The sequence below is a fragment of the Eriocheir sinensis genome, chromosome 33, assembly GCF_024679095.1.
Source record: "Eriocheir sinensis breed Jianghai 21 chromosome 33, ASM2467909v1, whole genome shotgun sequence".
NCBI classification, from domain to species: Eukaryota; Metazoa; Arthropoda; class Malacostraca; order Decapoda; family Varunidae; genus Eriocheir; species Eriocheir sinensis.
Genome location: NC_066541.1, coordinates 4790948 through 4805653, shown reverse-complemented (window position 1 = coordinate 4805653; position 14706 = coordinate 4790948). Strand labels below are relative to the sequence as shown.

The following is a 14706-nucleotide window of genomic DNA, read 5'->3' as shown; positions in this document are numbered from 1 at the left end:
TTTTCCTTTGCCTTGTATATGCCCAGTTGTATCGCATCCAGTCAGCGCATGCCATTTGATCAAAGCTGATGCTTTGTCGGAACCAAGCTTGTCATAGATGGGTTTCAGCTGGATGATGCGACGGCGTTCTCCGGTGCCCATGATCATTGCTGGTCGCGTACCAAGCATTGGCACCCTACGAAGAGCCAAGAGCAGAACATCAGTGTCCTGTGAGTATATGTGGACTTCAAATCGTGTTCCTGCTACTTCTACAGCGTGTAATATCATCAGAGTGTCAGCTTCTTCGTGGGTGCTTACACCTGTAGATACATGACATTCAGAGTTTGTCATAATGCTGCTGCGTGTCACGGTTACTAGGTTCTTGGTAGTACTCTGGTTGATGAGTTGTTGTGCCAGGTACAAAGTGAGTGAATCCTTTGTCTCATTGCTTGCAAGAAATGTACCTTTGTCTTTGATACAAGTTGCATCTTCTACAATGTAGGAATTGATTCCCTTGGGCTTGCCTCTGCGGCTCTCCCGTGTGCCCTCCTTGAGTGAAGATACTATGGTGTAATTATCAAAGATGATCCTCACTTGGCCATAACCTCGAGCTTTTGAGTCAATCAACTTGACATATGATGTGCCTAAATCCTTGCAGTTTTTGACGTTCTTGACAGCCATCAACTCATGCAATACAGCCATGCCATCAACTACAAGACAGAAACCCTCGTTTTCATCGTTGGTGCCCTGAGCATTGGTTCCTGGGGTTGTATTGTCATCTGGCTCCAGAAGGTTCTCCAGCAGGTGGATTACCATGCTCTTGTCAGTGGTCGGGTGGATTGCTCCATCTGGTTATGTACACAAACTCGTGGGTGCCAATCACTTCCTCTAAGTTGATGTCATCCCTTGAGGATCGTGCTATCACCAGCATCCTAGCAAACAGTGATGATGTTGCTTTCAGTGTGATCACTTGGGAACCGGCTTTCAGTTTAATTTCCTTGGCAGTTGCTGACCAAGACAGCAGTTTAACCTTTGTCATCTTGGCCCACAGGTTTCCATTGCCAATCAGACGATCTTCAATGAAACTTCTGTATGCATCCATGCCAATCTGCTCTGTGGACAGAATGCTTTCTTTGATGTTGTCGGGAATGATCTCCTTCGACAGAAGCTTGAACATCCGACCTGTCGTTGCATCACTGGCGGGCCCAGTCTCAGTTCCTTTTGATCCACTAAAGATGTTCCATGGCGACAGTACCTTCTTCAGTTGTGTGATTGCCTGTTCCTGGCGACGAACTTTGGCCTGAGAGAGGCAGTGGTGCTGTTGTTGTATTGTAGCACTGTTAGACACTGCTGCCAGTTGTTCACTTTCGGAAGCAATGCGTGCCAACTCAGGACCAGTGAGACAGAACTTCAGCAAAGTCTTTGGGTTTGATGTTATTCCAGAGATTCCTCCTTGACCTTTGGTAGATTTATTTTGATGCTCCATTGCCTGGTCTACTGCAATACGAGTGAACGGGATAGTGTTGCTTGTATTCACTGTGAAGTCACCATTTACAAACTCTTGCCAAATCATTGGATCTGTGGTTTGTATCTCTTGCATTCGAGCTATGTATTCGGGTATGTTCTGCGCATAATATATACCTACCTTTATAGTGCCACAATACCCCAAAAACTACAAAAATGTCATGCAGAAACATATCTAAACCTATATGTATGTAGGCGCTATTTTCCAATCTTGATCGAACTGCTCGATTTTAGTGACTTTAGTTTCTGTAGTAGAAAGTCATGTGGGACCAAATGAAAAAACTGGCAACATATTTTTCTATGTTCACAATACTACCTGGAACATTTTCAACACAGTTGCCAAGATTCTATATAAAAAAATAACAACATTAAATTTTCCAACACAACCGGATATACTAATGCGAAGAAAAATGAGGAGACCAGAGAAACAGATTAGCAAAAGGACTGAACAGGAGAAATGGATAAAAAGGAGTAAGGGAATAAAGGAATAAGTCGATGAGAGAAAAGAAGAGAGGAGGAGGCAGTGGAAAAATAAAAGGTGGACACTGAGAGAAAAATAGACAGGAATAGAAAGACAGGAATAGAGAACAAGGAAAGGAGGAAAGGAGGAGAGAATGAAAAGAGGGAGGGAAGATAGAAAAAGCAAAGGGAAGGAAAGAAAAGAATAAAAGAGCAAGAGAAGGAAGGAGGGAAGGAAGAAGAGATGAATGAAAAGAGAGAGGAGGAGAGGAGAGGAAGAAGAGAGGAATGAAAAGAGGACGGGAGGGAAGATAGAGAAAAGCAAAGGGAAGAATGGAAAAGAATAAAAGAGCAAAGGGAGGAAGGAGGGAAGGAAGAAGCGATGAATGGAAAGAGAAAGAGGGAGGAAAGGAGGGGGGCAGGGAGGTGAATCTCAAGTCTTACATCGCGTTTTCTTTCACTTTCTATTCTCTTTTCACAGTTTCCTTTGTGGCGATCAGCAGGACCCCTTATCTGTGTTGTCCACGTGGGGTTCAATCCTTTCCTTTGAGGCTTTTCTCCCTAAGACTGTAAGGGTTCTTCGGTCCGTTTAAAGGGTTGAGGGGCCTGTAACGTGATCGGAACGCACACAATAACGTAATTCGAGAGACATGTATACGCTTACCTCGACGCGTCTTGGTCAATGCGTTTATGAATATCTTTTTATAATGGGCCACGGATTGGTATGTTTATTGGGTATGCGCTTAAATAGTATCTCCTTCCTCTAGTTTCTTGGCGTATATGGTTAGTTTGCTTGTTAAGGGATCCCAAAGCTTATAAATCGCTCTTTACAACTGTCTGAAGATTGGTTTGTTCGTATGAGAAGTGCGTGGATAGTGTTTCTTCCTTGGCCTTCTTAAAATGTTTAGTTAGTTTGTTTATTAAGATTATTATTATTATTATTTTTTATTTCCCTGTGAACTCTAGAAATATACCTTTTTCCAAAGTTCATAATTCTCTCTTTATAATGGGTTACAGATTATTATTATTATTTTTTTTAATTCCCTGTGAACTGTAGAAATAGACCTCTTCCAAAGTTCATAATTCTCTCTTTATAATGGGTTAAGTGCGTTAATAACTTCTTCATCGGCCGTCTTAGGATGTGTGTGAGTTTGGTTCACAGTAAAGAGGCAGATCAAGGGCAAAAAAGCTACACAAAAAGCCCACCACAGCGCTGCTCTACAGAAACGAGAGTGGAAATGTTAAAAATCTCAACCTGGTCGGTGCTAATGCGCATTGTTTTTGTGTAGTTTTATTGACATTTCCAACGCGAGCAGTAGATATGTACCTTATTCCAAGCTTTCTTTCCCGCTCCCCAGATGGCAGGTTGCGTTTATTTTAATTTTTATTCATAACATTTTCTCAGTGAACTTAAAAATTGATATGTTGATTTGTTGAGTGCATCGACCATTCCACCTCACCAGTTTCGCCTCAACAATTTTGCCTCAACTTTCCCTGAACCATTTTGCCTCAACAGTCTCAGAATAATAAATAGCTTGCTGATCTTGGCTGTTATTATTTATTGATATTGTTCCTCATTGTCTCATTCAGGTAGAGACAACAGGTATACGCGTTGGTTTAAATGAATTATCGCGTTCTTTTGGTGACGCACGTGAACTGTTTTTGATAATTATATATTTTCTTTTGTTGGGTTAATATGCTTGTGCTGCTTTGAAATATTACCATTCTTACTAACATTCTTTTCCTTCCTCTCTCCTACAGATGGTGACAGCAGGTGTGTGTGTGTGTGGTGAGGAAACAGGGACAAGGGCAGTGGTGTGTTTGGGTAAAGGACAGGTGTGGGGGCCAGGTGGTATGTGGGGAGTGACATGGAGAGTGACACTGGGCTGGACGCAATGAACTGTACCCCGCCCCCCACTGAGCCCTTAAGTGACCCTCCACCACCACCACCACCACCACTACAAGGATTACTATACGAATACGAGGATGACGACACCGACGACCTCAACGACCAAAGGTAAGTGGCACTGTCCGTAAATATATGTTCTGTTAGCGAGTAATTCCTTGAAGTTGGCGATGAGTCTTGCCAACACACCTGCCAAAAGGTTACTAATTGGACAAACAGACCCTCAGGTATGTACACCCCTCCTCCTCCTCCTCCTCCTCCTCCACCTTGACCACACTCTGTAAACACCCCCACGACCGTTTTTCTCTGGTGTGTGTGTGTGTGTGTGTGTGTGTGTGTGTGTGTGTGTGTGTGTGTGTGTGTGTGTGTGTGTGTGTGTGTGTGTGTGTGTGTGTGTTATTTATCCTTCATTTGTTTTCTTCGTTTTTTCTCATTTTCTCGTATTTCCTTCTTTTTTTTTCTCCAGTTGTCCTTCTCTTCTAGTTGTAGTCCTGATTGAATATGCTATTCTCCCTTGTCATCTCCATCTCCCTTCCTCCTCCTCTTCTTGTATTCTCTCTTTCCACCTCCTTCCTTCCTTTACTGTTCCCTCTCCTCCCATCACTTCCACACCTTTCTCCACATCTGCCCAGTCCTAACCTCCCTTCCCCTTCACCTTTTGTCATAAGCAGGTGTACTCGTGGTTGTTGTTGGTGGTGCAATTGGTAAGAATATTGGCTTTCATGTGAACAGCAGAAAAAAAGAATCAGCGAACACCAGATAGAATGAATGCTGGTAACCATATATGGCGTACGTGATAGACAGTTGTATTATTTCGTGGTTTGAGGTGGTATTTACTTTCTTGGTTGAGTGTACAAGCGTTGTTTCACCCTTCTTATTCTTTCCCAGTTTGATTTTGCTCTTCTTACACCTTCTCCCTACACTTCCTCTATTCCTACTACAACTCTGCTCTCCTTTCCCAACCTCTTCTCGCCTTCCTATATCCTACCACACCTTCCTCACGAGGGTCAAAACAAAAATTCCCTACGAAAAACACATGGAAAACCCAAATCGTACAAATTCCAAACAACGCAATACAAAACCAGAAAGAAAACTGCCCCAAAAGACTAACCTCAACTGAAAGGAATTGAGCTAGAGTAGGCATATGCAAAACCCGCGACAATGTGGTAAAATGGAGCTTGAAGTCCGACAGCAAATGTGAATGTGGTGAGATAAACCAAGACCTGATCCCCGTCAAGTAAAGCCGTCCACTCACTCTTCCACTCTGACACAGACCCCCAAAAGTGTCCCCACTCATTTGATTTTTTTTTGAAGGAGCAGCGAGTGGCGGGTGTTTTTTTATTATTATTGTTTCCTTTTTTTGTGCCCTTGAGCTGTCTCCTTTGTTGTAAAAAAATAAAAATGAAAACTGGCAAGGACGTGGCTCTTCATCTGGTGTGACAAGATATGATGATGCGCACACTCCCACACCCTCTCCACTCCCTCGCACACACCGCATATAACCTTTCCAAACCTCTCCCACATCCTTCCCCCCACCTTCTGCCCCTTACCTCTCGTCATGATGGCGGCCGTGTGGGGATTGTTGGTGGGAGTGGACAGCGCCGTGCAGTTCCAACGGTGGTTTGCGAACTGACGCCGACACTCGCGGACCGCCAACGTCAGACCGATGGCCGCCGCCCCCGCGATGTCCCTGTTTCTGTGGAGGAGGAGGAGGAGGAGGATATATTAGTAGATCAAAGGTAAAATTGTCCTAATCTTTATTTATTTACTGCTAACACACACACACACACACACACACACACACACACAGAAAAAAAACATGGACAGTTCGGGTGGAGGAAAAGAAGGTTAGAAGTTAAAGAAAGAAAGATGAAACTGAGTTTGTTATGGGTTAGGTTAGAGGTTAGGGAAGGACAGCTTGAAGTTAGAGAAGTAAGGTCAGAGGTTACAGACGGACAGTTGAGTTGAGGAAGACAAGATAGAAGGTTAGTGAAGAACAGTTGAAGTTGAGAAGGAAAGTTAAGATGATAGTGAAGAATATTTTTTTGCATCAACGGAAACAGCGCAAGGCTAACAAAAACAGGAAATAACAACAAAAAAAGCCCGCTAGTTGTTCCAGAAAAAATAGTAAGTTTGAGTAGCCAGAAAGGAGGCCAATGTCTGATGGAGAAGTGTCGTGATAATCCCCTTATGAAAGAGTTGAAGTCGTAGGCAGGAGATAGAGAGGTTCAGGGTTATGAAAGAACAGTGGAAGCTGAAAAGAAGAAGTTTAGACGTTAGGGAAGAACATTTTCAGTTAGAAGAAGGGATTATGTAAATGTCAGAAAAGAACAGTTAAAGATGAGGAGGAAAGTTTAGAGGTTAGGGAAAGATAGGGAAAGATATTTTGGAGATAGAGAAGTGAGATTAGAGGCTGAAGAATGACAGTTTGAAGTTAGAGAAGTGAAGTTAGAAGTTAGAGTGAAAGTTAGGGTTGAGGAGGAAGAACTTAGGTTAGGAAAGTGAAAAAAATAGAGGTTAGTGAAGAGCAGTTTTGGATAGAGAAGCGATATCAGAGGTTAAGGAAGGACAGGTGAAGGTAGAGGTCGAGAAGAGACAGGTGGGGTTAAGGACAGGGTTGAGGGGGGAGGGGGTAGTTGTTTATAGGTGCATGGCGTCCCTCGCATAATTAACAATAGTAATGGTTGGCTGCATCCCCAGTGTGTGCTGCTTCCTGGCTCTCTTAATTAGTGCTCATTCCCGAGGCCCCGCGGAATGCTAAGTCCAGGTGTGGGTGGGGGGGAGGGGGAGACTCTGTGGGGAAGGTGGGGGGCGGGTGGTGGTTAGGGGGGAGGGAGTGGGTACATTTCATCTCCTGTCTTTGTATCTGTTTTTATTGTTGTTGTTAGTTGTTGTCTAAGAAGGGAGTGAAAGGAAGAAGGGAAGAAAGACTTGAAGAAAGTAGATAAAGTAAAGGATACTGAAAGGAAGAAAAAGAAGGGAAAGGTAGGAAGAAAAAAAGAATGAAGATAAGAGAAAGAAAAGAAGGAAAAAATAATGTGAAAAAGATGAGGGAAGAGATTAAGATGTAAACAACACATGGGAAGAATGATGACACGGAAGACAGGAAAGAAACGGGAAATATGACAGAGGAGGAAGAGTACATGAGGTCGGACAGACGAGGCAGGGTAGAGGAGGCAGGGTAGACGAGGCAGGGTAGAGGAGGCAGGGTAGACAAAGTAGGGTAGAGGAGGCAGGGTAGGCGAAACAGGGTAGAGGAGGCAGGGTAGACGATAGACGAGGCAGGATAGAGAAGGCAGGGTAGACGAGGCAGGGTAGACGAGGCAGGGTAGACGAGGCAGGGTAAATAAGACAAGGAAAATGAGGATAGGGTAGGAGAAGCAGGACAGGTGAGGGAAGTTACAGGTAAACAACAAAGGCAGGACACACGAAAACAGTAATATAGGGAAGCTAAGGTAGGAGAGGAAAGGTGAGGCGGAGCAGACGAGACAGGGTAGAAAAGACAGGACACGTGAGAAAAGCTACAGGTACACAACAAAGAAAGGGACATTACAGGGAAGCTAAGGTGGAGAGGAGAAGACAGGTGAGGCCGGCAGAAGTGACGGTGGTGGAGACAGGATAGAAAAAGGACAGAAGTACACAACGAAGGAAGGGGATACATAAAGATAGGAATACAAGGAAGCTGACGTAGGAGAAGAAAGTTGAGGCAGCCAGAGCGGGGGTGGGTGGGAGAGGAGCGGGGGAGGGAGGAAGGCACAGGAGAGGAGCTGCCCCTGGGATCAAGACGCCCCTGGTCCTTGTGGTCATTACGTGGTCCCTGCGCCGCATGTTAAGGAGCGGCGACCACGCGGACCAAGGCTAAGTAAGCGCTCGGTGGGAACTACAGCTGTTTAGGGCCGGGAGGCGAGGCGGCGAGGGTCAAAGAGGGAGGCTGTGGGTGGCTGAGGAGGGCATGTCAGAGAGGTCACGGGTTTGATTGGCTTGACTTGATTTGACCTTGTATGGATGGGAATGTGTTTGTGTGTTTGTGTTTGTGATTGTGTTTGGGTTTATTTCGTATGGCTGGGAAAGTTTTTGTGTGTTTGTGTGGTTGTGTATGTGTTTGTGTGTGTTTGAATGGTTGTGAATGTTCGTGCTTGTGTGTGCTTGTTAATGTGCTTTTGTTGGTTTTCCATGGCTGTGGATGTGTTTGTGTGTGTATGTGAGTTGTTTTTGTTGATATTGTATGGCTGTGAATGAGTGTTTGTGTGTGTTTGTGAATGTGTTTGTGTTGATCATATTTGTCTGTAAAGTTTTTTGTTCGTGTTGATCTTGTGTGACTGTGGTGTATGTGTGTGTGTGTGTGTGTGTGTGTGTGTGTGTGTGTGTGTGTGTGTAGCTCATGTGGTCGTAAATGTGTTTGTTCTCAATTGTATAACTATGCGTGTGTTTTTGTGTGTGTTTGTGTATTCGTCAGGTAACAGGGCAGGAGGGTATGGACGTGGTATGGGTACAGCGTCTATAATTCCCCATTTGATCATGTTCTCTCTTTCTCCATGTTTGATAATGAGTGTGGAAGGCAAGGGTGAGAGAGGCCAGCGGGGTGAAGGGAGACGATGGGAAAGGGGGCGAGAAAGGGTGCGGGAGACGCGGGGTAATAAATCTGAAGGGTGAGATGTGCTGGCAGGGTGAAGGGTAGGGGTCGAGGCTACCCATGACGGGGGCACGTGAGCAGGGTGAGAGCAGGGAGGCAGGGAGAAGGAAGAAAGGGGGAGTGGGTAAGGAAGGAAGGGAGGGTATAAGGGAGGATGGGCCAAGGGGGAGGGGGGGCGTTTGTTAGTCTAAGGGCAAAAGGTCATGGCTGTGAAGGGTGCGACAGGAAGGGCATGGGGGAACAGGAAGGGGCGAGGTGAAGGGGCCGGCAGGGTGGCGACAATATGGAGGGGACAAAACAGGGGGACCAGGAAGGAGAACAAACGGGAGAACAGGACCAACAGAAAAGGGGGTGAGGAAGGGAATAACAGTAAAGAAAACGGAATGGGGTTGAGGCCAAGGAAAGGAGGCGGAAGAGAGAAGGGGAGAAGGAGGAGAAGGGAGAGGAGATGAGAAGAAGAAGAGGAGACAAAAGGAGAGAGCGAAGGGAGGAGACCCATCGCAGACATAGAAAATTGGATATAAGATGAAGATGAAGAGCAGAGGAGAAGGAGGAGACGGAAGAAGAAAAGCAGAAGGGGAGGAGGAATAGGAGGGGAAGGAGGTAGAGAGAGAAGGCGTAACAGTGAACTACGCAGAACGGAAAGGGAAGAACTCGCAGTGAACAAGAGACAGGGAGGAGGAGGAGGAGGAGAAAGAAAGAAGAAGAAGAAGAAGAAGAAGAAGAAGAAGAAGAAGAAGAAGAAGAAGAAGAAGAAGAAGAAAAAGAACAAGAAAGAACAAGAAGAAAAAGGAGAAAAGAAATAGAAGAAGGCGTATCAATGGACTGGGTAGAAGAGAAGGCAAGGAAGGACTGTCAGAGAACTTACCTATTGCAGACCTGTAGCTGGAGCCTGGTGAGTCCCCCGAGGGTCCGGCACACATTGGGGTCCAGCGGCTGGTCCCACACGGCGGCGTCCCAGGGCGTGACGAAGGTCCGGTTCACCACATCGTTGGGGGACGCCTCGACCACCGGGTACCCGTAGTTAGGGTACCCGACCACCGTGTTGGGCGGGTACACCACGCTCCCCTCCACCGGGTACCCTATGTAGTTACCGGACACGTGGTACCCAGGGGGAGCCGCACCGTGCTCCTGCTGGTGGTGGTGCTGGTGGTGGTGCGTGGGGGACGGTTCCTGCTCCCCTGTGGTACCCTGGGGCATGTGTGGGTACTGCGCGGCGTCTCTCCAGGCTGGCGGGTACTGCGGGTACGTGTGGCTGCCGTATCGCCCCCCGGGGTACGCGACGCCCTGTTTGGGGTACTTCTTTGCGTACCCCGGGGGAATGCGCACGTGTACCCCCTCATACTGGTGCCTGGGAGGGGGGAGAAAGGGGAGTTAGTGTGTGTTACGTTACCTCAGTCTTCTTACCTTTGTATCTTACCTTAACATTCTATTTCTTTCTCTCCCCTTCTCTTCCTTTCTCGTACCTTCAGTTTTATTCTCATCTTTTGCTTTTCATTCCCCTTCCTTCTTTTCCCTTCCCCTTCCCTTCCCTTTCCTTTCCTTCCCTTCCCTTCCCTTTCTATCTCTCCCCTTCCCTTTCCATCTCTCCCCTTTCCTTCCCTTCCCTTTCCATCTCTCCCCTTCCCTTCCCTTTCCTTTCCTTCCCTTCCCTTCCCTTTCCTTTCCTTCCCTTCCCTTCCCTTTCTATCTCTCCCCTTCCCTTTCCATCTCCCCTTTCCTTCCCTTCCCTTTCCATCCCTTCCTTTCCTTTTCCTTTCCTTCCCTTCCCTTGCCTTACCTAACCTAACTTTTCCTTACCTTACTCGAGTGTGTTATTACCTCACCTGTTTGATCACCTGTTCTTACCTGCTTGTTTACCTATTTGCTCGGGGGGAGTGGAAGGGAGGGGAGGATGAGGATGAGGGTGGAAGGAGGAGGGTAGGGAGTAAGGAGCGGTTTGATGGGAGTAGGGGATCGTTAGTGAGGGCGATAATAATAATAATAATAATAATAATAATAATAATAATAATAATAATAATAATAATAATAATGAAATAAAAGCACAAAAGAACAAAACGATAAAAGAGCAAAAAAAGTCACAGGAGAACAAGATGCCAAAAAATAAATATATACTTATGTAAATTAACTAACATACAGAAGCAAGGTGTGTGTGTGTGTGTGTGTGTGTGTGTGTGTGTGTGTGTGTGCGCTCGCCGTCATCATCTTCCTCCCCCTTCATTAATATGCAATAAACCGAAAGCAATTTACGGACAAGATAATGACCAAGTCTCTCAAAACGGACGTTAATATGTTTTTCTTTTTTTTCTTTGTTTTTTTCTTTTCTTGCCGCCAGACCATCAGGGAGCAGCAACAGGTTAGGTTACGCCAAGACAGGGGGGGCGAGGGGGGGGGGGAAGGGGGCGGGGTGAGGAGGGCGGGGGAAAGGGGGGGCAGAGCGGGAGTGGAAGAAGTAGAGCAGGGTGAAATGACGAGAGGGAGTAAGATGATTGAAGATTTTAGAAAGTGAGAGAGAGAGAGAGAGAGAGAGAGACAGAGAGAGACAGACAGAGAGAGAGATTAAAGTAGGGCAAAGAGATAAGAGAACAGGTCAACGAACACGGCAGAAAGGAAGAGCGTGGGAGAAGATAAATGAGAAAAGAGAAAAAGAGTAAAAATCGCATTAAGGAAGAAAAAAAGGAGAGGGAAATTATTAAGATAGCGAAAATGACGATAAATGAAGCAACGTAAAGAATCTGTCTATTATCCCGCTTTTTTCTACTTATTTATATATATTTTTTTCTTTTTTCATTTTTTTTTGTTCTTGTTCTCACGTCCTCCATTTTCCTTCTCCCATTTTAGTTTATTTTCTTTTATTCTCTTTTCTTCTTTACACCCGTTCTCTCTCTCTCTCTCTCTCTCTCTCTCTCTCTCTCTCTTTTACCTTTTTTGTCTAGGGTTTTCATATTAATTTTCTCTTCTCCATGTTCCCTTTGTTCATGTTCTCTCTTGTTCTCCATTTTCCTCTTCAATTTGCTTCTGTTTTACTTCTTGCTTCTATTTTGCTTCGTCAGTTTCTTTTTCTCTCCCTCCCTTTCTCGCTCGCCCTCCATTTTCCTTCTCTCTTGTTTTTCCAGTTTGCTTTTTTCTTCCGCCTCCTCCTCCTCCTTGTCTTCACGGTCGAGGGAGCGCGCGTATTAATGCCGCCATGTCCTCATCGCGAGATTAATCTGCTGCCTTCAAGACCGATTTTTGGAGCACGTCAGCCACGCCATCTGGGAGTTTTTGGGGGTCCTTCATATACTTAGTTTTTTTTTTCATGTATAGCTTCTGTTTGTGTTCTTGTTTTCTTGCTTTTGTTCTTCTTGTTCTTGTTTTTGTGCTTTTCTTGTTTTCTTATTTTTCTTCTGTTTTTGGTTTTGTTCTTTTCTTTCATTTTTTCTTTGTTTTTTGTTGTTTTCGTCTCTTGGTTTTGTTCTTTTTCTTCTGTTCTTTTTTGTTTTTTCCTCTGTTTCTGGTTTTGTTCTTTTTCTGTTTTTCTTGGTTTTGTTCTTATTCTTCTGTTCTTTTCATCTTTTCCTTCCTATTTATTTTTCTCTTTGTTCTTATTCTTGTCCTTCTGTTTCTTCTTCCTGCTCCTCCTCCCCCTCGTCCTCCTCCTCCTCTTCCTCGTCATCATCATCATCATCATCCTTCTCCTCCTCCTTTGCCTCCTCCTCCTTCCTCCTCCTCCTCCTCCTCACCGGATGTCTATGTGTACAAGTGAGAGGAGAGAGGAGGCCGAGGAGGAGGCCGAGGAGGAGGAGGAGGAGGGATAGGGAGAGAGGGTGGGAAGGGGGGAGGGAGAGAGGGAGAGGGGGGGCCAACACCAAATTTGCCTCGCCACCCCCAACCACAAATATGTAACTAGTGACAGACACACACACACACACACACACACACACACACACACACACACACACACACACACACACACACACACACACACACACACAGGACGACACACCATCCGCCTCACCGTCATCATCATCGTCATCATCATCATCATCAGTCTTCGCATCAATATCAGGCGACAGTTATGCAAATTGTGCTAAATTACGTTAAGGAAGACGCGATAATTGTGTTGTTAAGGTAAACGGCGGTGATTAAGGCGTCTGGGAATGGCCAGGTGAGGGGGGCAGGTGAGGGAGGGGTGTGAGGGGAAGGGGAAGGGAGGAGAAGAGGGACGAGAAAGGTAGTAATTATAGTGGTTAGGGAAGGGAGGGGAGGTGAAGGTGGGGGGTGGGAGGGGAGGGAAGGTGAGTGGGGATAGTGGATGGTAAGTGAAGTGACGATAGTGGTTAGGGAGGGAAGGAGAAGGGAGGGGAAGGGAGGGTAGGTAGAGGGGAAGGGAAGGGAGTTGAGGTAGAGGGAAGGGGAGATAGGGGATTGCTGGTGGCTAGGGAAGGAGTTAAAGGAAGGGAAGGGAGAGGGGAGGAGAGGGAAAGGGGAAGGTTATGGAAAGTAAGGGGTAGAGGGAAGGGAGGATAGGGGAAGAAAGACGGGAGAGGTAGTTGTGATGGTTGTTAGGAAGAAGGGAAGGTGATGGGGAGATAAGAGGAGAAGGGAGACTAAGGGGAAAAGGAGGAATAGGTATTAATGGTGGTTAGGGAGAATAAGAAAGGGGAGAGAAGGGAAGGGAAGGGATAAATAATTGGAGGGAAGAAGCGAGAAGAAGGGGAAGGGAGAAAGAGTGATTAGGGAGATGAGAACAGGTTATGGAAAGGGGAGGAAAGGGGAAGGGTGGTAGCGAAGTGAGGAGGGTAAGGGAGAAAGGGGAGATAATGATGTAAGGGGATGGAGTTGAGGGAAGAAGGAATATTGTAAAGAGGGCATCGGAGAGTTTAAAAAGAGGTATTATGTATATTTTTTTTCTCCTTCTTTATCTCCATTTTTTCTCCTTTATCTCCTCTTTTCTCCTTTATCTCCATTTTTCTCCTTTATCTCCATTTTTTTCTCCTTTATCTCCATTTTTTCCTCCTTTTTTTATCTCCATTTTTTTCTCCTTCCTTATCTTCATTTTTTCTCCTTCTTTATTTCCATTTTTTCCTCCTTTTTTTATCTCCATTTTTTTCTCCTTCCTTATCTTCATTTTTTCTCCTTCTTTATCTCCATTTTTTCTCCTTCTTTATCTCCATTTTTTCTCCTTCTTTATCTCCATTTTTTCCTCCTTTTTTTATCTCCATTTTTTTCTCCTTCCTTATCTTCATTTTTTCTCCTTCTTTATATCCATTTTTTCTCCTTCTTTATCTTCATTTTTTCTCCTTCTTTATCTTCATTTTTTCTCCTTCTTTATATCCATTTTTTCTCCTTCTTTATCTTCATTTTTTCTCCTTCTTTATCTCCATTTTTTCTCCTTCTTTATCTCCATTTTTTCTCCTTCATCTCCATTTTTTTCTCCTTCCTTATCTCCATTTTTTCTCCTTCTTTATCTCCATTTTTTCTCCTTCTTTATCTCCATTTTTTCTCCTTCTTTATCTCCATTTTTTTCTCCTTCTTTATCTCCATTTTTTCTCCTTTATCTCCATTTTTTTCTCCTTCTTTATCTCCATTTTTTTCTCCTTCTTTATCTCCATTTTTTTCTCTTTATCTCCATTTTTTTCTCCTTTATCTCCATTTTTTTCTCCTTCTTTATCTCCATTTTTTTCTCCTTCTTTATCTCCATTTTTTTCTCCTTTATCTCCATATTTTTCTCCTTCTTTATCTCCATTTTTTTCTCCTTCCTTATATCCATTTTTTCTTCTTCCTTCTTTATCTCCATTTTTTCTCCTTTATCTCCATATTTTTCTCCTTCTTTATCTCCATTTCTAATTTTCTGACTTTCTTTCTTTCTATGTCTATCGATGTTTCTATTTTCTATACTCGTTTTTTTTTCTATTTTTCTCCGTTTCTTATTTATTTATATTTTCTCTTGTCTTTCTTTGTAACCATTCATCTATTTTTCTCTGTATGTATTTTTTCTCCATTATTACCATCATTATTACCAGCCCCGTAATTTGTCTGTTCTTTTTTATTTTATTTTTTACAGCATACTCTCCCTCATTCTCCCTTCAGTCTTCCCATTCCTCCTTCACTCTTCCCATTCCTGTGTTTTTTTTATTTAAATTTTTTTTTTTACAGCAGAGGAGACAGTGCAAAGGCGTAAAAAAAAAAAGAAAACAATAATGAAAAAAGAAAAGCCCGCTAC

The 14706-nt window shown here is 44.4% G+C and overlaps 1 protein-coding gene across 1 annotated transcript in view; it reads right to left on the bottom strand.

Annotated features, from left to right (window-relative positions):
• LOC127006598 (protein Wnt-4-like) overlaps positions 1-14706 on the bottom strand; it is a 60204-nt gene that overhangs the window by 23528 nt on the left and 21970 nt on the right. The window contains exons 2-3 of the mRNA XM_050876679.1: positions 9370-9852; positions 5419-5564 (exon numbers count right to left, since the gene is read on the bottom strand). Of these exons, the coding sequence (XP_050732636.1) occupies positions 5419-5564; positions 9370-9852 (629 nt within the window). The remainder of the gene's footprint in view (positions 1-5418; positions 5565-9369; positions 9853-14706) is intronic.